The sequence below is a fragment of the Syngnathoides biaculeatus genome, chromosome 6 (genome assembly GCF_019802595.1).
Source record: "Syngnathoides biaculeatus isolate LvHL_M chromosome 6, ASM1980259v1, whole genome shotgun sequence".
In the NCBI taxonomy this organism is placed as follows: domain Eukaryota; kingdom Metazoa; phylum Chordata; class Actinopteri; order Syngnathiformes; family Syngnathidae; genus Syngnathoides; species Syngnathoides biaculeatus.
Window position 1 is genome coordinate 11,511,796 of NC_084645.1, and position 24,286 is coordinate 11,536,081.

Sequence of the window (24,286 nt, forward strand, 5' to 3'; positions counted from 1 at the left end):
TTGCTCTGTGTTCTGTTGTTGAGCCTCGTGATTAGGCAAGCAAACAAGGTTTAAAGGTTTCCATAAACACGACGGGGTAGAAGTTGGTCGTCATATAGCACCTTAGCGACGCAAGCTCAATGTTTTTTCGGCTATGAAACATCGGGGGCCATGGGGGTTAAGCAGCGGGTAGCCGCCTTCTCGCTTTTCAGAGCCGCTTTGTGTTTGTGGCTGTTGTGTGGAAGGACCTCCGGCAAACCTGTGAGGAAATGTGGCGGCGCCAACCCGTGCGGGTCCCCGGGACCTCCAGTGGTCCTCAGTAAGTGTTGACCGTAGCTGTTGTCTTTCTACGCTTCGCTTTGAGGTTGTTTACACCAACCTTAAATGTCAACACTTGAGCGACGGTAGGAGACTAGCCAAACGATGGCAAGAACACATTTCGATAAAATGATCAGTTCTTTTCATAAACGTTTTATTAATTCTACACGCAAAAACAAGTATTCTATTTCGGTTAGGAACTCAAATAGTGACGATTTGGCCTGATGCTCCTACAAACTTTAAACGCGCGTCGCTTATGCTTCTAACTTCAGAACTTGGATGGATTACTTTCGATAATATTGTATACAAGTGTCGAGACTGTTAAAGCAAGCCGATGAATGTTAAAATATACGCGAATGAAATTTTCTGCCCTTGTTATCTACGTGTAGAGACTACTGTTTTACAATCCCATCATAAAACGACTATTATGTGGCCAATCCCATCATTTGTCTGCAGAGTACATCATGTGATTGTTTTTACTCAGACCGAACTAATCCAGTTTGAACGCCATTAGCATTCTATGGTCGTTGTCTTGACCAACTGTGGACGAGTTCGCGGAAACCCTTATTTTATGCGTACTTGTTCTGTTAAAATGAGCACCGGCTACCAGTTTGTGTGACAAGCACGTCGCTGGAGCCATCAGCCATGTAGGACCTTTTATTATGGGTCTGGATTTGTGTTGGAATTCCCTCCCCTTCATGATAAAGATGTGTGTCAGAGCGTCACAGGAACGTTTCGTGGAAAATTTGATCAGTGTTTTGTCTGAGACAATATGACTACGTGTACTCAATGCCATTATTGGCCAATATATATATATATATATATATATATATATTGCATTGAAAATGAAATATTACAGTGCTTTCTTTCGTTTTTTTAACATTACACTGATCTCTTGGTTAATATTTGTGATACGAATCTCTTAACATATACTATACTGTATATACATTTCTGGTGATTGCAGTTCCGGGGGACCTGGGAAACCAGCTGGAAGCAAAGCTAGATAAACCCAGCGTGGTTCATTACATTTGTTACAAGAAGACGGACACTTTCTTCACTTTATGGCTCAACTTGGAGCAGCTTGTGCCTGTTGCCATCGACTGCTGGATGGACAACATAAGGTATGACACTTGCCCATACTTTCCTAATTTGGGGTTTTCTCGTCACTGCGAATTAGGTAGTAGCACAGTGGTACCTTGACTTGCAATCACACCTACATAGTTGTTTGACCTGGAAGCTGTCACTTGGTCAGTTCTTTCTTTTGCGAGTTGAATTAATTACAAATGAGCTTCACGTAAGATGCCATTTGAGTGCAGTTTAAGTAATAAAAAAGAAAAAAGAGGGTGACAGTTGCCGATAAGACATTCAGCCTTTCAACAAATGGGACAAACAGCAAAACACACAAATACAGAATAAAAACACTTGCAAGGAGCATGGAAAAGGCACTAATACTGAACATACTTGGGTAAATTTAAATTACGACTGATGTCATTTTTAAATTCACCCAAAGATATATACTGTAGTTGAGCTCAACATGGTACAGTTTAGAACTGGAAAACCCTGCCCAGTTACATGTCGATGAAGTTGCGTTAAAGAATCTAAATTGATGTGAATGGTTGTCTATAAGCGCCGTGTGCCGACAGCCTCATTGACATTCTTTTAACCATTATCCATCTCCACTGTATACATCATTCCAAAGGTCACTTTTCACAATGAGAGGAGGTGTAAACAAATCTTGCAGTAATCCATAACACTTGGGAATGGGTCCACAAAAACAACATGTTAAATCAGCGCTATTTGAAATTGTCTGGTCATAATATTTTGTCGGATTAACCAGTTTTAAGAAATTAAAATGAGATTATATTTATAAACACTGACTTGTGGAATATATCCAATAAAAGCGCTGCATGATGTATTTTGGTTTTACGAAGGTAATGTTGAGTTTTGATAGACACTGCCAAAGTAATGTTCTTTTTCTGCAATTGCAGTTCAGAATCATTCTGAGTTCCTAAAATTGTGGTTTCCTCAGTCAAATACTTTATTGGAAACCAAAGTGACACAGTGCAGTTTGAAACCACTGTGAACTACAAGCCCAAAACTGCACAACATTGTTCCCCCCTCTTAACTCTCAATCAAAGATGAGGATTATTATTGTTGTAATTACGCCCCCCCACCCCCCAGACACCAGCCCCATCCTTTTATATATCACTTACTCTTATAAGGTATCTAATTAGATTACAAATGTTGTGAAATTGTGGTGGATGTTGCATTACATGACCTGTCACACGACTTACACATACTTTCTCAATTTTACACTGTGAATTTAATCTTTTAACTGATACTACACATGGTTCAGAGCAAAAGTTTTGGGGAAATTTTTGCTTTGTTTAAATTATTTTTCCACACAGAAATGCAAGTTGTTTTTTTTATTTTTTTTTGTCAGCTTGGCATCCACCAAATAGTCAACCCATCAGTCAATAATTATTATAGCACCACACTTCTGTTATAAATTCTCTATAAACCAGAAGGTAACTCGTTCAGCATCGGTTGAGGTCTGTGGTCCAAAAAGTTGTAGATCCTTTACTTGGTCATTCTAGAATTGTCAAAAACAACAAAACAAGTGGTGACCTGAATTCTCTGTTTATACTGTACATATATACAGTAGCTGTGATGATGTTTTAAAATGAAAGTTTCCTGAACCAGTATTATGTAAAGTTAAGAGTTTGTCTTGCATTTCTAGTTTAAGAGTAGAATACATGTTTTTGTTTTAAAACATCAGTATATTACAGTGATGTTCTTTGTAAATATTACAAAAAATGTATTGGCACATGGCTGTGCTACCCTGAGGATGCCTGATCTTGGAAGCTACGTAAATTGGCCCTGGTTAGTACTTGGATGGGAGACCGCCTGGGAATACCAGGTGCTGTAAGCTTTTCTCCCCGGCTAAAATGCAGAGGGGTTGCTTCAGGATGGACATCCGGCGTAAAACTGTGCCTAACAAAAATGTGTTTATCTGAGATGACACGCTGTGGCGACCCCTATCGGGACAAGCCGAAACGAAAGTCTTGCATTCCGAGACAGTTATGTTTTTGTTGTTGGTTACCCAACAACACTAAATGTGTCGTGGTTTGCTACATTTGGAGGCAGAAGTGAAAGTAGATGGCCCAAAGGTCAGAAAAGCAAAGCTGCACAAAACTCAAAATATTTCTTAATAGAAAACAAAACCGTTTGCACGGAAACACAGACAGCAGTGTCCAAAGGACGGAGGATCGAGACTAACAAAACACGCAAAATGAGCGTGGATACCGAGAGCCAGCTGGCAAACGCAAGAACCCCATGACAAACCTGACAGACTGCTTCATCAGAGTAATATTATATTGTAGTAGTGAGACAACATTGCTGTTTTTTCTTTAAGTTGTACTATCACTATACTGGCACAAAATATTGGCGCTGTGATGTATTTGTAGTTGATGAGCAATTTCTACCTTCTCTTTCATGTTCTGTCAACCCGGAATTAAAAGACCACAAGATGTTTTATTAGATTTTGCTTTAGGATTAATGCATAGAATCACACACATACATACATACATACTGAATTTATTCCACTTCATTTTGGCTTGTGAAAAGGCTACTTCTGGTCAGGAATCAAGAGCTGGTACTATTGCTAATCACGGGAAACCATCTTGTAATAAATCATCTGAAATGTAATAAAGAGCAGAAAAGTGAAGACGTTGTCACTCATGGGTACAAAACTGCACTGGGTGTTTGCTGGTGTATTTCCGTGTCTCACAACACTGAAGCAGAAATAACACCCAAGTCATGCTTTCCTAATGACCGTGTGTGTGTGGGTGTGCGTACGTACCTGTAGGCTGATCTACAACAGGACCACACACAGCACTTCGTCGCCACCGGGGGTGAATATCAGCGTCCCAGGATTTGGCCAGACGTACTCAGTGGAGTATCTGGACCCCAGTAAACGCAGTGTCGGTGAGTGTGGAAGGATGGCAGTCCATTTCGAGCCCTAAACAATCACAATTCCAATCATTGTACATCTACTCTATATCAATTCTCCATCAATCGGGTTTTGTGCCAGCACCAATAAGTTTATTAATATCACTTCGTGTGAAGAGTTTGGGGGCTCTATTGTGGTATAGGCGTGTCAAACTTATAATCACACTGTGAGGGGGGGGTGGAATCACTGTAATGTGTGTGTTTTCCTTGGCTGCAGAAATAACGCGTAAACGTTTATCATATGTCAACAAACGTAAAACTTCCTTAAATACTGAATCTGGAACAAACAAACTAATATTATCAACACGAGAAATCAATTTTGTGATAAAAGACATCAGAGGCATTTATTTGTTGTTTTTTTTTATTTAAATACAGTGAAGAAACCAGACCAGTGTCAGATGGAGCTGTTGGTCAGCCGACACGGACGCTCCCTCGGAACGGCCTACCCGAGACTGCTCAGTAGCAACAGCAGACACATTAGGCAGCAGTCGCAATGATCTTTTGTTTGATTTGATTTGGCCTCTATTCTACTTTAGGAAGTTGCCCAGTGAGATAGTTTACCTTTTCGAGGAGGTCCTGGGTAGAAAATGATACTGGAATGTGTCATAAAAACAAAGATACCGTATACTCTGATCAAACCTAGACAAAATAACCTAGAAAGGAAGTCATAAACGAGTATTGTATGTATTGTAGTCCTGTGTCAATATTTACTGATTTACCCATTAAAAATTTTGCAACAAAACATTTTTTTTTCTTTCGAGAGCAAAGTCGGGTAATTGTGGTGAATGTTCTTGCAACTTTCACAGTTTAGTGGTTCATACCCCTGAATTTCGAGTACTGGTGTGAAAAATGGGGCCAAAGAGCCGTGGCTCTGGGTATCCAACTAAGGGGGACTTGACAAAACAGTGTGGGTTACCATTAAAAGCAACCCCCTTGTCGACCAATTTCTACAAGACACCCTCCCACCAATATAAAGCACTGTAGAAAATGGATGGTGTTATCATTAATGCATGTTGCTAAAACACGATTTAAAAAAAAAAATGGCAGGGAACTTCAGTGGAAAAAAAACGTCTTTCAACAACCTGCTATATTGCAAGTTCTCCCACTTAGAAATCATGGAGGGGTCTGAAATTTTCATCCTAGGTGCATGTCCACTGGGAGAGAGATAATCTAAAAAGAAAAATCCAGAAATCACAATGTATGATTTTTGTTTTTTTTTTTTTGTGATTTATTTGTGTGGTATAGCTGCAAATAAGTATTAGAACACCTGTCTATCTGCTAGACTTCTGACTATCAAAGACCTGTTAGTCCGTCTTTAAAAGTCCACCTCACACCATGTATTATCCTGAATCAGATACTCCTGTGTGAGGCCATTAGCTACATAAAGAGACCTGTCCACCCCATACAATCAGTAAGAATCAAACTTGTAACATGGCCAAGACCAAAGACAAAATTGCACAACTCCACACGGCTGGAAAGGGCTATGGAGTAGTTGCCCAGCAGCTTGGTGAAAAAAGGTCCACTGTTGGAGCAATCATTAGTAAATGGAAGAAGCTAAACATGACTGTCAATCTCAATCGGAGTGGAGCCCCATGCAAGATTATCACCTTGGGGGGTCTCCCTGATCCTTAGAAAGGTGAGGAATCAGCCCAGGATTACACCACAGGACTTGGTCAATGACCTGAAAACAGCTGGGACAACTGTTTCCAAGGTTGGTATTACAATAGGACGTCATGGTTTGAAATCATGCATGGCACGGAAGGTTCCCCTGCTTCAACCAGCACATGTCAAGGCCCGTCTTAAGTTGGCCAATGACCATTTGGATGATACAGCGGAGTCATGGTAGAAAGTTTTGTGGACAGATGAGACCAAAACCTTTTGGTCATAATTCCACTAACCGTGTTTGGAGGAAGACAAATGATGATTTCCTCCCCAAGAACACCATCCCTACTATGAAGCATGGGTGTGGTAGCATCAAGCTTTGGGTGTGTTTTTCTGCACATTGGACAGGACGACTGCACTTTATTAAGGAGAGGATGACCGCGGCCATGTGTTGAGAGATTTTGGGGAAGAAAACCTCTTTCCCTCAGTCAGAGCATTGAAGATGGGTCTTGGCTGGGTCTTTCAACATGACAATGACCCGAAGCACACAGCCAGGAAAACCAAGGAGTGGCTCCGTAAGAAGCATATCAAGATTCTGGCGTGGCCAAGCCAGTCTCTAGACCTAAACCCAATAGAAAATCTTTGGAGGAGCTGAAACTCCGTGTTTCTCAGCGATAGCCCAGAAGCCTGTCTGATCTGGAGAAGATCTGTGTGAAGGAGTGGACCAAAATCCCTCCTGCAGTATGTGCAAACCTGGTGAAAAACTACAGGAAACGTTTGACCTCTGTAATTGCAAACAAAGGCTACTGTACCAAATATTAACATTTGTTTTCTCAGGTGTTCAAATACTTTTTTGTAGCTGTATCACACAAATAAATTGTTAAAACATCATACATTGTGATTTCTGGATTTTTCTTAGATGGTCTCTCTCTGAGTGGATATGCACCTACGATGAAAATTTCAGACCCCTCCATGATTTCTAAGTGGGAGAACTTGCAATATAGCAGGGTGTTCAAATACTTATATTCTAGACTGTATTATTGCTGTCACGCTCTTTTGGGTTGTCAGAGAAACTAGTCATATGACTCTGCTTGCAATGTTTCCAGCGATGTTGGAGTCCATGAAATGGAGTCAGGCCTTCACATGAGTACACGCAGCCGTTATGCTGGGGCCTCACACAGATTGTGAAAATAAAAGTGATTGATTTTTCCAAAGCAAAGCAGAGGTGTATGCTGATGGATTCAATGATAAAAGATAACATCTGTGTGCCGCAACCAAAATCCAAATATCTTCCTGTGGACTCCTGAGCTGCCAAGTATGGTGCCAGATGTAAAATAAAGTACATTTTCGCAACGTGTGAGCAATCATGCAGAAAAATGCAGCAATAGTAGTGAATGTACAATAATTGCCTCTTGCAAACAATCATTTTTTTCTTCGCACTGCCTTTCAAAATAAAATAGTTTATAGGATGTTGGGGAATCATCACATACAAGGGGGACCTTATATCATATCGAAGCAACGTTTTCTGTAGTTGTAATACTGAATTCCGGCTAAGGGGGATGGTGGAATTTATGGATTATAGCTTTAATGGTTCAATAATTGAATGTTTTTGGATTTTAGACCACTTCCTTAGCACTAAACCAAGCTTGTGCTCTTGTCTTTTTTAGGTATGTATTTTTTTAATATTGTACAGGCACTGGTGGACTGGGGCTACACTCGAGGTGACGATGTGAGAGGAGCTCCTTATGATTGGAGGAGAGCACCGAGTAGGTGGAACACACAAACTCACACGCACATCTTTAGCTCCTTCCATGATCAACTCAGTCTTGACTGAGATTGCTTGTTGCTTTCTTCACAGATGAGAACAAGGAGTACTTCCTGGCGTTACAGGGGATGATCGAGGAGATGGCAGAGAAGGCGGGCGGGCCTGTTGTGTTGATTGCCCACAGTATGGGCAACATGTACACACTGTACTTCCTCAACCAGCAGCCGCAAGCCTGGAAAGACAAATTCATCAAAGCGTTCATCGCTCTCGGACCGCCGTGGGCTGGCGTGGCCAAGACGCTGCGTGTCATCACCTCTGGTGAGGGAAGAAACTCAGCATGTGGATCTGTTTTTATTTTCAGTGGAACACCACCACCTTGATACCAAAAACACATCACTCAAAATCTATTTTTTATTAGTGGTCAGACTAGAAAAGACTTTATCATGAATCCATTCGTCCATCCAGGGTCATAGGAGTTGTGGAGCCTATCCCAACTATCAATGGGCAGGAGGCAGGGTACACCCTGAACTGGTTGCCAGCCAATGAATGAATCCATAATTGCAATATCATTACCATATCTGTTTATTTGGCTGAGTTCTTCGACTTCCTCTGACATTCCCCCAAATTGCATGTTGTGTTAATTGAAGACTTTAAATTGTATATAGCTGGACAGGTACCAGTGGAGCGTGTACTTGGCCAAAGTGAGCTGGGATAAGCTCCAGCACACTCGCAACCCTGATGAGGAGGAAAAAAAGATGGATGCACATGGATGATTAAAAAAATTAGTGTGAAACAAACCCATTGGACTCACAATCCCTCTATCATGTACTCCTCTTTCAGCCCTATCCTTGCTTATAAGACTTAAACAATTATTTGTTATTATTAGTCCACGTTTATACCAGTTACAGTATTCGACTCCTGCTTCAAGGTGTGCTTGCAAGTGTTCAGTGCTGTGATGGGTAGTTGATGAATATGCATGCATGTTCATGACAATAAAAATTATACTTTTAATAATGATTTAGTCATTAGTAATTACACAAATAGCCATTGTTAGATGATCAGTACAATATTGTGTGGGAAGAAGCCACAACAACATTTCTTTCTACTTTCAGGTGACAATAACGGCATCCCAGTGATCAGACCACTAAAGATCCGCTCTCAACAACGTACGGCCGTGTCCACCTCTTGGCTCCTTCCCTACGCTCACTCCTGGCCTAAAGATAAGGTGTGTGTATCAGTCACTCACATTTGAACAATGTACGGGTGGTCAGTCATGCCCGCAGATATAAAGTTACCGATGTGGTCCACCAGTCATGCTTGCAGATAGAAAATTGCGGGTGTGATTAGGGATGGAATCTCAAGACCTTAAAATAACTTACTGAGTAGTTATACCCGAATATTTAGTTGTTACCTAATACTGTAATCATAATTTTTTGACACTGCACAGACAGAGACAGACATTTTTAAAGAGGTTAATAGACATTCAATTTCAAAACTAAATATTCATATAATCAAATCATTTTATTCCATCATGATGTACTGTTATAATGTGCAGACGATGTAATTTGAAGGAGGTTACTGATTGTAAGGTAGTGGTAGGGGAGAGTGTAGCTCAACAGCATAGGATGGTGGTGTGTAGGGATGACTCTGGTAACGGGTAGGAAGATTAAGAAGGCAAAGGTAGAACAGAGAATCAGGTGGTGGAAGTTGAGAAAGGAAGAATGTTGTGTGGCTTTCCAGAAAGAGGTGAGAGAGACTCTTGGTGGACAGGAAGAGCTACCAGAAGACTGGAATACTACTGCCAAGGTATTCAGAGAGGCAGGCAGGAGAGTACTTGGGGTGCCTTCTGGTAGGAAAATGGAGGAGATGACTTGGTGGTGGAGCCCCAAAATACAAGAAATCAATCCAAGGTAAGAGATTAGCGAAGAAGAAGTGTGACACGGAGAGGACTGAGGAGAGGCGAAAGGAATACATTGAGATGCGTCGTAGGGCCCGCAGCATTGTACTCGATGTAGTACATAAAGTTCTGACCACTAGCTAGTGTGGACTCTTCACAGTACCGTCCGTCCCCTTTAGTGGATTCTGTGTGAGAACGGCACGATCAGAACTCTGGAAGTCTGCTTGCGTTGCTCTTGTTTCAGCGTACGTCTTCACTTTGTGTTGTTTCCAAATGAATTCCGTCTTTTTTTTTGTGTAGGTTTTGATCCAGACACCGACAACTAACTATACCGTGATGGACTACAAGCGACTCTACTTAGACCTGGGTTTTGAGGACGGCTGGCTTATGCGCGAGGACACGGAGTCTCTGCTCTTTGACCTCACACCGCCCGGTGTGGCCATCCACTGCTTGTATGGCTCTGGCGTGCCCACGTCGGAAGCCTTCCAGTACACATCCAAGTTCCCCGATGAGGATCCCACCGTGCTGATGGGTGACGGCGATGGGACGGTCAACCTGCTGAGCGCCACCCAGTGCAAGCGGTGGGTGGGGCGGCAGAAACAAGCGGTGACCTTGCAAGAGCTTCCCGGGAACGAGCATGTGAACATACTGCTCAATGTCTCCACTGTGGCCTACATCAAGAAGGTGCTTTTTGAAACTGGTCCCTAACGCCGCACGGGAAAAACTCCCCTCAGTCAGTTGTGCTGTTTAACTTGTCATTTGTGCTGCTATCGTTTTACCGCTCCTAAATGCCTGCGTGTACATGTCACAATTGCCGTCTGGAAAGTTGCAGCAGCCGTTTTGACACCTTTTAGTGAATATTGATTCAATATGATCCTTATTGGCTGCTGCTCCAGTGCTTATTGTCACCAGTTTTAAATGAATTTTATACAGTTGATGTCAGAATGTTTACGGATAAACTTAGATTCTTAGGTTTCCAAGAATCTATGGCATTAGTACAGAATATATTTTAGACATTCAAATTTGAGCTTTTAATTAAGACCATATTTTTACACATTTGTTTTTATCATGTATTTAGCTCATTCATCACCTTCCACATTCTGCCTTTTAATTTTTTTTCCCCAAAATCTCCTGTGGCCTCATACTTGAGGTTTATTTTGTCGAACAAACTAAATTAGGATGATAATTGTACTTAAAATACATCTGAATTGTAATTCATGTTTCATAACGAACAAGACCAAATCACAACAACCAGTCATCCCCAAATCAGGGATTATTAACATCACCACATCTGTTTGTAATTTTCAGTAATTAGTGCTACTGATTTCATTGGGGTGGACATTGGGGAGGTCATACCAGTCAGTACATGGTTCTGTTTTTTTTTGTTTTTTTTGGGAGTACTCTTCGTGTTTGGCTTTCCCATGTACCATATGGACTACTACACTGTATTCTGATTACATTCTTCATGTGCTAAAGCTATTTTCATTTTGTGTCTCTAAGAATATTTTTCTCTTCTGTCTCTTTGAGAACATCCCACTGTCGTCCTCCACCTTTCTTTCCCTTATTCTCCTGTACCAAATTTTGTACTCGTTGCAGGAAACACGCAAGAGTGTTAATGTTTGCTTTGGTTTGTCAGACTTACAAATTGCGTCTGGAGTTCTTCTGTCTGCACAGTAATTGATTTGACAGGCTGGTTTGTTTTATTTGTAGTTGTCATCAAGAGAAATCTCTCCTTGCTTGCTTTTGCTTTTTTTTTTTTCCATTGCTTGTATCCCATGTAATGATTCTTTGTCTCTCTTTAGACAATCAAGTGGTCAGGTTGTGTTTTGCCAAACTTATTTTGTGTGTACTCGTGGAAGTCAACTTAGTTCCGCTTTCTGGCTGGACAAAATGAATTACCTGACTGCGACAACGCTCTGCTCTCAACTGTCAGATAAATTTTGCCCAAGATAAAGTGTTAGAATTTGTATAAATCAAAGTGGCATTTTGTTTGAAACTGTATGATGACATCTTACTTTTTTTAACAATTTTTTGTAAAGTTGAACAAGCAGGGAAGAACACAAAAACTCCACACAACTTGAGATGAAATCAAAAGCAAAAGTTTGAGCGGTTCAAACTTGACAATTTGCTCAATATCGGAACAATCGCAATTTCCTGTTTCGGCAGGTCTCGTGTCACCTCGTGACCTGAGGATCCACAAAAAATGCCCCCTTTTAAGTTTGGAAGTCAACCCAGCGGGACGCACACAGAAAGTACATTGTTTCAGAATGAAATTTCAAAAAGTGGGCTGGACAAAAATGATGGTGCCCTTGTTGGACAATATTTGAGGCGGTTACTGCAATCAAAAAATACTGCGGCGATTAGGGCAGAATAGATAGTCCAGTGCAGTATGTAGAGTGAAGAAAATAAGTATTTGAACACGCTGCTTATATTGCAGGTTCTCCCACTTGGAAATCATGCAGGGGTCTGAAATTTTCATCGTAGGTGTAGGTCCACTGTGAGAGAGATCATCTAAAAAGAAAAATCCAGAAATCAGTGTATGATTTTTTAAAATGCATTTGTGTAATACAGCTGCCAATAAGTATTTTAACACCTGTCTATCAGCTAGAATTCTGACCCTCAAAGACCTGTTAGTCCGCCTTTAAAAGTCCACCTCCACTCCATCTATTAACCCTAACCCTGAATAAGATGCACCTGTGTGAGGTCGTTAGCTGCATAAAGACACCTGTCCACCCCATGCATGTAGTAAGACTCAAACTTAGAACATGGCCAAGACCAAAGAGCTGTCCAAAGATACCAGAGAGAAAATTGTACAACTCCACACGACTGGAAAGGGCTACGGAGAAATTGCCAAGCAGCTTGGTGGAAAAAGTTCCACTGTTGGAGCAATCATTAGAAAATGGAAGAAGCTAAACATGACGGTCAATCTCAATCGGAGTGGAGCCCCATGCAAGATTATCACCTCGTGGGGTCTCACTGATCCTTAGAAAGGTGAGGAATCAGCCCAGGATTACACCACAGGACTTGGTCAATGACCTGAAAACAGCTGGGACCACCACCAAGGTGACTGTTGGTAATACACTAAGACGTCATGGTTTGAAATCATGCATGGCACGGAAAGTTTCCCCTGCTTAAACGAGCACATGTCAAGGCCCGTCTTAAGTTTGCCAATGACCATTTGGATGATCCAGAGGAGTCATGGGAGAAGGTTAAGTGGTCAGATGAGACCAAAATGGAACTTTTTGGTCATAATTCCACTAACAGTGTTTGAAGGAATAAGAATGATGAGTTCCATCCCAAGAACACCATCCCTACTGTTAAGCATGAGGGTGGTAGCCTCATGCTTTGGGGCTGTTTTTCTGCACATAGGACAGGACAACTGCACTGTATTAAGGAGAGGATGACCGCGGCCATGTATTGTGAGATTTGGGGGAACAACCTCTTTCCCTCAATCAGAGCATTGAAGATGGGTCCTGGCTGGGTCTTTCAAAATGACAATGACCTGAACCACACAGCCAGGAAAACCAAGGAGTGGCTACGTAAGAAGCATATTAAGGTTCTGGCATGGCCTAGCCAGTCTCCAGACCTAAACCCAATAGAAAATCTTTGGAGGGAGCTGAAACTCCGTGTTTCTCAGCGACAGCCCAGAAGCCTGTCTGATCTGGAGAAGATCTGTGTGGAGGAGTGGGCCAAAATCCAATCCAATCCAGGTGTGCAAACCTGGTGAACAACTACAGGAAACGTTTGACCTCTGTAATTGTAAACAAAGGCTACTGTACCAAATATTAACATTGGTTTTCTCAGGTGTTCAAATACTTTTTTTGCAGCTCTATCACACAAATAAATCATTAAAAAAAAAAAAAATCATACATTGTGATTTCTGGATTTTTCATTTTAGATTATCTCTCTCCCAGTGGACATGCACCTAGGATGAAAATTTCAGACCCCTCCATGATTTCCAAGTGGGAGAACTTGCAATATAGCAGGGTGTTGAAAGACGTTTTTTTTCACTGAAGTTCCCTGCCATTTTTTTTTTAAATCCTGTTTTAGCAACATGCATTAATGATAACACCATCCATTTTCTACAGTGCTTTATATTGGTGGGAGGGTGTCTTGTAGAAATTGGTCGACATGGGGGTTGCTTTTAATGGTAACCCACACTGTTTTGTCAAGTCCCCCTTAGTTGGATACCCAGAGCCACGGCTCTTTGGCCCCATTTTTCACACCAGTACTCGAAATTCAGGGGTATGAACCACTAAAATGTGAAAGTTGCAAGAACATTCACCACAATTATCCGACTTTGCTCTCGAAAGAAAAAAAATGTTTTGTTGCAAAATTTTTAATGGGTAAATCAGTAAATATTGACACAGGACTACAATACATACAATACTTGTTTATGACTTCCTTTCTAGGTTATTTTGTCTACGTTTGATCAGAGTATACGGTATCTTTGTTTTTATGACACATTCCAGTATCATTTTCTACCCAGGACCTCCTCGAAGAGGTAAACTATCTCACTGGGCAACTTCCTAAAGTAGAATAGAGGCCAAATCAAATCAAACAAAAGATCATTGCGACTGCTGCCTAATGTGTCTGCTGTTGCTACTGAGCAGTCTCGGGTAGGCCGTTCCGAGGGAGCGTCCGTGTCGGATGACCAACAGCTCCATCTGACACTGGTCGATGTTGACCAGCACAGTGGTGCTCCTCTCCGTGTTCATCAGGAAGAGGACGGTGAAGAGGGCCATCTCGAACTCGGGGCTGGTGCCGATGAAGGAGCTGCCCACGGGTTTCAACACGCTGTGCCAACTGAACTGGAGGCTCACAACATGGTCGTCGGCGTCGGGCTAAAAGGGAACAAGACGCCATGTTACGTGATGATGACTATGTGGAGTGACCAAATGTTCAGACGTACCAAATCACGCTCCCTCGCTTTGTAGCCTTTGTAGTCCAGAAGTCTTCCCTTTTCCTGCATGTAGAACTGGATCCAGTTATGGAAACCTGTGATTTCAGTGCTTGATTTGAGCTCTCCAACAAACACGTGTTCGAAGCCACAGGAGTCAGGCCTGCCAAAAAAAAAACACCCAATAAAAGTTGTGGTGAATTCCCCTTTTTTGGTGGTGGTGGTGGTGGGGATGTGGGAGGGGTAAATATTGCTGTTTGGGGGCTTCCCAGGGCACATCTTTCCAACGTGTACATTTCGTCCACAGGGCCTCCTCCCATGGGACATGCTCGTGGCATCCGAATCAGATGCCTCAACCACCTCATCTCAATGCAGAGGAGCAGCGGCTCGAGCCCCTCTCAGATGACCGAGCTTCTCACTCTATCTATAAAACAGTCAGACAATCTGCAGAGGAAACTGTATGTTGTTTTTTCGGTCATGACACACAGCTCATGAACATAGGTGAGGGTAGGAACGTAGATCAACTGGTACATTGAGAGCTTCGCCTTTCAACTGAACTCTTCCTTGTTCACAACTGAGCGCATCACTGCAGACACTGGACCGATCCGCCTAACGATCTCCTGTTCCATTATTCCCTCACTTGTGAACAAGACTTCAAGATACTTGAACTCCTCCACTTGGGGCGGAGAGGGCACCCCACCTTTTTCTGACTGAGGACAGTGGTCTCTGATGTGGAGGTATTTATTTTCATCCCAGCAAGATGATGGCTTTTTTTTCTTTTCATTATTATCGCTTTTTTCTTTTGAAGATCATGGGCTAATGTAGCCAACAAAACAGCATAATCTGCAAAAAGCACGGTACCCTATGCCATACTCCTGAAGCACTCTCCACAGGACTACCGCAAACACCTTCTCCAAGTCCACAAAACACATGTAGACTTCTTGGGCGAACTCCCATCCACCCTCGGAGACCATGCCGAGGAAGAAGAGCTAGTCCACTAGTCCACTGGACTTCCCGACGGACCCTCCTCTCCAGTACCCCTGAGTAGACCTCACTTAGGGAGACTGAGTAGTGTGATCCCGCTATAGTTGGGACCCACCCTCCAGCCCCCCTTCTTAGAAGGGGAAACCACCACCCCGGTCAGCCAATCCAGAGATATTGTTCTACTCCACAAAAACCATAAAACCCACCATCTGTGTCCTCATCATATGCGTAAAGTGTTTGTTGAATGTGTTCTTACCCGGTGTTCCTCTGTCTGTGGTAGAGGTGAAACCAGATCAGGTGCAGCTGACTCTTAAAGTGTCTCAAGTTAGATGAAGATTGCCCTTTCCTCACCAGATATCGGTGAGCATGCTGCAAATCGAGAAAAATCTCTTCATGAGAACAAACTGTATAGGAAAAAACTTACTGTAAATTCTATTGTCATAAACATGCAGTGTTTTAAAAAAAAGATTCATTTTTGGACAATATTGCAACAATATTTGCACTGATTTTAAAAAATGCAGTTTGCACCTGGCAGGCTGCAGCATTCATGTATGGTTTATTTAATATATGAATACATGATTAACTCCCATCTATCCATTTTCGACTCCCGTGTGTACGTCGCCTTGGACCAAAAGTCACATGATACGGGCTCCAGTTCAGCGACGAGGCTCATGAGGACAAGCCTGGTAAAAAATAACGTCTGGTATTTGGTAGTTGATCGAACGTCAGCAAGTCACTAGCTAGTCCGGCCCCTCCCAAATTCTGGTACAGATCCAGTCTGCAGTGAGGGCGAGACAACGCTGCGTTCCACAGCTGCACACAGATGTTACTCATGTTGACTGTTCTCGCGCTGTGAAAGAATGCATCCGGTAATAGATGAAACTCCTCCTGGTGTGCAGCTGCAGCCTCACCCAAGAGTCACGAGGGCCATTCAGCAAGCAAAGATCCATGGAAAGCAAGCGTGGGCAAAGAATGGCCACCCGTGGCCCCCTCATTGTCCTGTCTCATTGAATCAGTTTTTATTACCCAATTTTATTATTTTCTTTTTTTTTTAGGGGGGTAGGGGAGGAAAAGTTACCATTATCCATTATCCCAGCAGCCTATCCTCACAAAGGTCGTGGGAGTGCGGGAGCCTATCCCAGTTTTTTGCCGGATATACATTTAACAAGAATGCGTGTGTGTGTGTGTGGGGGGGGGGGGTGGCAGCAACTATAGGGGCATCATACACTTCTCCACCTCCCTGGTAGGTTCTTGGGGTTCCGGGGGTTGAAGTCAAATCTCAGATTCAGGAGGAGCAGTGTGTGATTTTCATCTGTGGAAGAGTTGACCAGCTTCACCCTTGGCAGGGTCCTCGAGACTGCATGGGGGTTCACTGAACCAGTTTACACTGGAGAAGGTGTTGGACTTTGGAGGGTGCTTCAGGGGTATATGGGGTACTGAACCTCCTAAAACTGGTTGTTCTGTCCCTGGAGCAACTGGTTCCAAAGGTTGGGTCCGCAAGAGTGATTTGTTTCCTGTGCTTCCACCACAAGGTTTTTGGGCTCTCTCTTCCAGGTAGGGTGAGAAGCTCCATCCTCGGGTGGGACTCAGGTGTGGTCTGGATGCTTCCGTGGTGAGGTGTTCCGGGCACGTCCTACCGGGAGGAGACCCCAGGACACTCTGGAGATATGTCGTCTCCCAGACGGCCCCTGGAACTCTTTTGGGGTCTCCTTGGAAGAACTGCATAAAGTGGCTTGGAAGAATGAAGTCTGGGGGTTCCCTGTGTAATCTGCCGCCCCTGTTACCCGGCACCAGATAAACAGAAGCAGATGGATGGCTGGATGGACACTCTCTATGCCCCCACTAGTCTGAACATTGACTGATATTCCATTTGTGGGATAGGAATTCAAGAGATTCATTCATCCATTATCTTTTTGGCCTTCTGCTGTGAACCGAAATCAAAATCACAACTGCATTCACGTTTGTGTTGTGAATGTGACCAAACCTGGAAATATGGATAGCTAGTAGAACCACAGAGGTTGATTACATTGTGGTTTGAACCCAAACTTTCAAGAACATTGAGCAATGTTAAGTGCAGTTGACAGCAGAGGGCGATATTGCCCAATATGGCTGCACCCTGAGATGGGTGTAAATTGATGAAATGATCTGTTTAATTCTTATTCGACTAATGCGTTTAAAATAGTGGTGGCAGATACAATGTGATAATGTATGTGTTTCCTTGGGGGTGGTCGGGTGGGGATACCCTTGCGCTGACCTGCCACGCAAACATTATTCCTTAGGAATCAACCAAAACATGAGGAGAAGCAGCTGGGTGTAACTCAACAATGAAAACTTTTCACGATGGTTGATTGTTGCCACCACCACCCCATCCCCAATCCTAACAACGCCCAAGAGCATAAAAGCACTCCTGCTGTAAAGTGATAGCAACCAAGTAACGCACACACATCGTCCAAACATGTAAGACGTGTACCTTCATGACTTCTGTCTGTAGAACGGCATCCAAGAAGAGGCTGGTCTCGGTCTGCTCCTCAGCTGTGACTCGCTCAGCCACACCAGTAGACCTCTCGTAGTTATCCAGCAGCTTCAAAAGCCCTCAAGAAACATCACATATAACATTTATACTCATACTAACAGCGGCCTCTAGGTTCCTCCCACACCCCAGACTCCAAACAGTTTCAACCACATTTGATTAGAACTATGACCTCCACATGAATGGATTGATAAGTAAACACCACATCTCTATTTTTCCTTGGTCAGTTTTTATGTTTATGGTGGTGTGGTTATGATTCTAGACTGAATTAGACTTTTTTTTTTTAAATCCAATATTCTCAAATGTCTTTTTTTAATTATTTATTTTTTTATTCGTACAGAAAATAAGATAAACAAGGAAATTGGTGTAATCAAGTTGTGTGCATAACTTTTAATAAAATTCTCCATGGCAAGACTGCTGTAACTTTCACTCATTGAAAAATGTTTCTCTGCTTGCATCAAATGCCCCCAAGAGCCATATACCCCACCGTGATTGGTTGGTTCGTCAGAACCATGTAAAGCAGCCATTCATGTAGAACTTGAGGACCAAACTAACATTAAACTTTCGTAACAAGATGTGTGCCACAAAATATCATATCGAGGGGCCACACCTGGCCTGCGGGCCACCAGTTTGAGACAACCAATTTACAGTATTTGTGGTCCATGTACTAGTATGCTTTTAGTCCTCATTGGTAAGGCAATTCAGCTTGCTAGTAGAACAACTGCGTCGTACTCGTAACATTTGTGTCCACTACCAGTGCTATTTTTGGCCTCCTGTTATGTAATTTAAACTTATTAGTACACTGGGGGGAAAAAAATCTTCTCAAAACAAGAAAAAAAACAACTTTCCCCCTAAAATACATTTGAAAAAATCAATTACAAAGCAACCAATATAAATATAAAATTGGTAACATGCTTCATTTTTTACATCTCAGAAAGAGTCTTTTTGTTTTGCAGAAACAAAGCTTTCTGAAAAAAGGTTCAGTAAAATATTTTCACGAGAAATACTGTAAGATAAACTCTATAGGTGAGACCTTGTCTTCTTGCAGTGTAAACGGTGCTGCACAAATAATACTGTACCACGAGGACCAACTACAGGAGTAGGAAAGTGTCCCACACTAGTAGCTTCCTAGATACTACTAACACCGCAAAAATGTCCACTAGTAATATGACATTTCTTTACTTGTATGCCAAATTGTCGTACTAGTCTGCAGAAATATCATACAGAATTACTAATAGCGGTCCAACAATCAATTGATCAGTCGCTAACTAATCAAATCAAATGAGTCGAGAAATATTTTGACAATCAATTCATCATTTTCAGACCTTATTAAGCATAATATTGTCTGTGGAATCTTAACAGGACATATTGTCCATAGAAGCAGACTGGTTAGATTTTGTGTGACATTCTAATAAGTCAACAATTAATTGATAAACACAGACAGATGAATCAACTACTAAAATAATCGTGAATTGCAACTTGCAGGCTTAGCTACTAGCAAGACAAAGCCATTCTCGTAGTGTGTCGCATCGAACAAACCATAGGTGTCAAATTCATGTGGCCCACGGTGTAATTATATTTGGCCTGCGAGGAAATTCCAAATTGATATCAGAGCTGGCCCGCCGGTATTACAGTTATTACACACTTGTTTGATTCCAATCTTAAAAGTTTCATTTGTTGCATTGAAAATTTTGGCCCACTCTGAATTTGAGTTTGACACCCCTGGAATAGAGTCTCAAACGTTTGACGATCACGACCTAGTTTGATTTTTTCGGTTTTAAGACGAGACATCTCTCAGCGGTCTCACACACGCTTAGACGCCATCAAATGGCTCACTAACTGAAGATGGTGGTGGTGTTCCTCATCTTGAGCTCGTTGACGTTGGAGAAGAGAGGCAGAGAAGCGTGATCGATCACAACTTGACTGCCCTGGCTCACGAAACCTGCTCGGCCCTTGTATTAAGAAAATAACTTGAAAAAAATGAAAACAATAAGAGGACAGAATGGCAGAGTGCGGAAAGTTTTCCTACTTGAACTGAGATGGTGTAATCTACTCCAGGCGTCATCCGGTTGCTATCCAGCCTCCACAGCTCATTGAAAAGGTCGGAAAGTTCTTGGTTCAAAGTCAATCTACAATTGGAACAACCAGATCGATTATTATACTGTAAATATTATTTTTAGGGGTGTGAACCAGCGGACATTAACGACAATCTCAAGGAAGGTATTCCCCACCCATAGCCAACAGTTTGATGTTGTTGGCAACAAACCAACATGTACCAACATTTTGCATCTTTCTTACTTGGTTCAGAACGTTAAAAAAGCTTTGGGAAATATGTTGTTTTGTTAGACAAAGTTAAAACAGCAAAAAAAAAAAAAAAAAAAGTCGAGCCAAGCCTACCAAGCTCTTGATTAATAAAAAGCATCGTGTGACATCATTTTTTTTTTGTTCTTTTTGTCAATGTGAGCATCACGTAAGAAATGATCAAAATAATTGACAGTGGAAAATGTGTTGTACTTTTGTAATTATGTACATTTCATAGCCTACACGTATCCGTAGTTCTAGTTTCTATTTCCCATCCTTCCTTTCTACACGATTTTTATCTGTACTTCAAAACAGAGCACGAGTACTGTTGACAGCTCCGATGAAACGTCAACGCAATGACATTCGTACCTTGATGCATTCAGTTCGCCGAGAAACACTCCTTGGAGGAGGACGAGGAGGAGGGCTGCGTACAACCTGTTCAAACGTCAAAGCAGACATTTAGAGTGTTTTCCATCAGAAACGCCTTTCAAAAGGCTCGAGAAATACACATTCCAGGAGAAAATACAAACCCCGAAGCCATGACGCCCGCACACTGTTGAGCACTGGCCACACAGTGGGGGGAAAAGACCCCAAACGAGATTGCGCAAGGGTGCTCAAAATTAGGGCTGGATGTAGAAACCTGCTCCAACAGAGGGCGTCTTCTGCCACATTAAGGAGACCTTCCCTGGAAAAAAAAACCCAAAACAAAACAAAACAAAACAACCGGGAACTTAGAGGTTCCAAGCTTTGCCGTGTTTCTCTTTTCAACGTTACTGCATCTGATAAGGCGATTATCCAGCATTTGAAGTTCGTATTTTCGTGAGTTGTGTAAGAAAAAGAATAATCACATTTATTTGGCATTTTGTGGTTTTAAATCCACAGGGCTTTGATTTTACAAGATAGGCAGTAGCGCAGATTTTATTCTCTGAATAATACTGATCCATCCATCCATTTTCTTTTTGCTGCCTAACCTCACAAGGGTGCGGGGAGTGCTGGAGCCTCTCCCAGCTGTCAACTGGCAGGAGGCAGGGAACACCCTGAAATGGTTGGCAGCCAATCGCAGGGCACATAGAGACAAACAGCCACACTCACAATCACAATCACACCTAGGGGCAATTTAGAGTGTCCAATTAATGTTTTCGGGACGTGAGTGTGTGTGAGAGGAAACCAGAGTGCCCAGCGAAAACCCATGTAGGTACAGGGAGAACATGCAAACCCCACACAGGGGGGTCCGGGATTGAATCCGGGACCCCAGAACTGTGAGGCCAACGCTTTACTAGCTGCGCCACAGTGTCTCCCCAATAATACTCATATCATTCCAAATTGATTGCTTTTCTGTTTGAATACTGAGTAAGGAAGGTAGAGTGGACAAAAGACTTCATGTTGACAGCCGATTGTATCTCGGTGATTCCCAAGCACTTTAGTGCGCCATGGGAAATCATCTATTTTTAGAAATAACGCATATTTGTTCATCTATTAATGCCAGTTGAGGATTAGTGACAGACGGAATAAATGAACGCTCTTCTATTAAATGGCAGATCATTAATATATATATATATATAACATCATTAATATAGCCATTTTGTGTGTTTGTTGGGGTGCTGCAAGATTTTTCAGTTGTAAAATAAGTGCCTCTGGCTCCACAAAGTTAGAAAATCGCCGTCCTATCTGGATCACACGTGGCGCTGTGCCAGAGTTCTGAGGCCGGGGGTTTGAATCCAGGCTGTGTGGAGCTGGCGTGTCCTGTAGGTTCTCAGACTTCCCAAAAAAGTTAGGGTCATAGCTGACGACCACAAGTGTGAATGTGAGTGGAAATGGTCGTTTGTGTCTTTGTGTCGTGGCTGGCGAGCAGTCCAGGGTGTAGCTTGCCTTTTGCTCGAACTCAACTTGGATCGACTCCAGCTCACACACGACCTTGAGGTCAAAGGCCACGGAAAATGAGTGGAAGAGCGCTACCAAATCGACAATAAAATCTCAAATAAACCCCACTCGCACATTGCAAATAAGTAACTTTCTACTGTATTTAAAAATTTGACACCGACCTCAATTTAAATTACTTTATTGAGTTTTGAATTAGAAACAGCATAGAATCTTTACATTACAGTATATGGTCACTACTAAGAATATGACAGCTATAGAAGCGCAACAGATTTCTATTAAAAAAAAAAAAGAAAGTCAAAACAGGACAAAAACGCAGCATTGCTTTATATTAATGTTTCAGCTCAATATGCATTAGATTTGTGTACTTAATTGTAAGTATGGGTGCAAATGCATGCAGAATATTATTGTTGCAATGTTCAGTGGAATATAAAATATACGACAACTAACTTTTGAACTATTTTTTTTGTAGAAAAGATAGCAGCTGTCATAAAAGTAGAACTAACTCCCCTTTGTCACTTACTCTACACAAAGGAAGGTCATTTAAAAGACATTTTCATTGGCATAGTTTTGTGTTCTCAAACAAACAAAAAAATGCCAGCACATAACTTAGTAGAAAACATTTCCAGAAACCAGCTGGCAGGCAGTGGCATTGTCCGAAACGTACCCTCAGTCTTTGGGCAGCCCCGGGACACAATCAAACGGCTTACGCTAGTTTGATGAAGAAAGGTGCAGCTCATCACCCAATGAAATGTGAACAAACAGCTATCGAGCAAAGAGTTTCTGTTGTTTTTCACAGCAGGACCGGGTCACGCGGTGCCGACAGTCTCATGCGGTGGAGTCGTCGTCTGTCACGCTGAGGTTGGGGGAGTGGGACATCTCCTTGAAAAACTCCTCTTCTTTCAACATGCTCTGGATACGTGCAGCAAATACAGAAATTGATAAACTCAGAGGCTGAGCAGAGTCCATTTTCAACATTCTTGACTGTTGTTTACCGTCAGGTTCTGGATTCCCTCCGAGAAAGCGCCAATTTGCCTGACAGTTCCCTCGGAGTCGTCCATCTGTTGTATGAAAAAAAAAAAGAAAAAAAAAAAAGATAAAGGTCAAATGCAAATCATGTAATTAAATACTGACAGCATGTTAGCTTTAGAGACTGAAGTGGTACAAGCTCACCTGATCCAGTCTATCTAAGTCGTCCTCGTAGATCTGGAGCTCAAAGCCTTTTTGAAAACTCCGTCCCTTCGGCATCTCCACGTCCATAGGACACACATACTCCTCGCTCTCCTCCAGCCGTTTCTTCCTAAGACTGCCGAAGTTACCAAACGATAGTTTCCTCGGCTGGTGCGGGAATCAAAAAGGGAACAAGTTCGAGATCAGTGATTCCCAACCAGTGTGCCGTGAGAAATTATCTGGTGTGCCACGCAAAATCTTCAAATTTCACTTAATTGCTCAAAATATTTATTTACAACAAATAATGTGTCTTTGTTCATACGTCTACGGGAGCGGCATAAAGAGACAGACAGAACAAATAAATGCTCTTCCATTTGATGGCAGAAAGTGTCAAATTGACTCGGGTATGCACTTTTTGTTCGGCGGTGTGCCGTGATATTTCAAATGTAAGCTATGCGGCTTGGCTTAAAAAAGGTTGAAAAACATGGCTGTAGACAATATGTTGACGTACAATTTTACTCTTTGCTTCGTTTCCTATAAAGACCACTGCATGGTCTCCATCTCACCTATGGTAAACCCAGAATTGAATGATAAAATCCAGTGCTCTCAAAATCCATGAATTGACAAAATTCAATAGCAGCATGAAGCAACAGCAGCTGTGAGGTCTCCTCCGGTCTGCAGACGATGACAAATTTACTGGCTGATCCACTTGGTAATGAATAATTGTGATTATTTTTTCTTATTATAATGAGCCACAAATAGCACAATTTGCCAACTAGCAGCAGAGGAATTAATATCCATCTATCCAGAATAAATGCTCAAATGTCTTGTCAGACTGAAGGCTTGCATAAGTCAAGCTGAGCAGGAAAAGCCCATGTTTTTATCTCAAGTAGACTTGACTATTGTAATGATCTTCTGACTGGACTCACTAAAAGAGCATTCAACAGCTGC

General features: G+C 42.2%; 3 protein-coding genes across 9 annotated transcripts in view; 1 reads left to right on the plus strand and 2 right to left on the minus strand.

Annotated features, from left to right (window-relative positions):
- The first annotated feature begins 10 nt into the window (after positions 1 to 10).
- Positions 11 to 10,568, plus strand: pla2g15 (phospholipase A2, group XV). Of its 2 annotated transcripts, XM_061822432.1 has the most exons (8): positions 11 to 298; positions 1,262 to 1,418; positions 4,166 to 4,284; positions 7,578 to 7,676; positions 7,769 to 7,993; positions 8,788 to 8,900; positions 9,416 to 9,585; positions 9,873 to 10,011. In XM_061822432.1, exons 1-8 carry the CDS (start codon positions 151 to 153, stop codon positions 9,877 to 9,879), a joined length of 1,038 nt encoding a protein of 345 aa, XP_061678416.1. In that variant the 5' UTR covers positions 11 to 150; the 3' UTR covers positions 9,880 to 10,011. The 2 variants fall into 2 exon arrangements, with proteins under 2 accessions (XP_061678416.1, XP_061678415.1); XM_061822431.1 differs by lacking the exon at positions 9,416 to 9,585 and having other exon boundaries at positions 9,873 to 10,568.
- A 3,316-nt stretch (positions 10,569 to 13,884) lies between these two features.
- LOC133502063 (uridylate-specific endoribonuclease C-like) lies at positions 13,885 to 21,042 on the minus strand. The gene is made up of 8 exons (XM_061822433.1): positions 20,818 to 21,042; positions 20,657 to 20,722; positions 20,016 to 20,115; positions 19,827 to 19,938; positions 17,927 to 18,048; positions 15,713 to 15,825; positions 14,485 to 14,635; positions 13,885 to 14,416 (listed from the first exon to the last, which is right to left on the minus strand). The coding sequence occupies exons 1-8, from the start codon at positions 20,826 to 20,828 to the stop codon at positions 14,141 to 14,143; spliced, it is 951 nt and encodes a 316-aa protein (XP_061678417.1). The 5' UTR covers positions 20,829 to 21,042; the 3' UTR covers positions 13,885 to 14,140.
- A 1,288-nt stretch (positions 21,043 to 22,330) lies between these two features.
- ppfibp1b (PPFIA binding protein 1b) overlaps positions 22,331 to 24,286 on the minus strand; it is a 35,438-nt gene continuing 33,482 nt past the window's right edge. For all 6 annotated transcript variants that reach the window (XM_061822412.1, XM_061822411.1, XM_061822410.1 and 3 more), the window contains 3 exons: positions 23,339 to 23,503; positions 23,161 to 23,226; positions 22,331 to 23,077 (listed from right to left, as the gene is read on the minus strand). In XM_061822412.1, the coding sequence (XP_061678396.1) occupies positions 22,994 to 23,077; positions 23,161 to 23,226; positions 23,339 to 23,503 (315 nt within the window). In that variant the 3' untranslated portion in view covers positions 22,331 to 22,993. The remainder of the gene's footprint in view (positions 23,078 to 23,160; positions 23,227 to 23,338; positions 23,504 to 24,286) is intronic.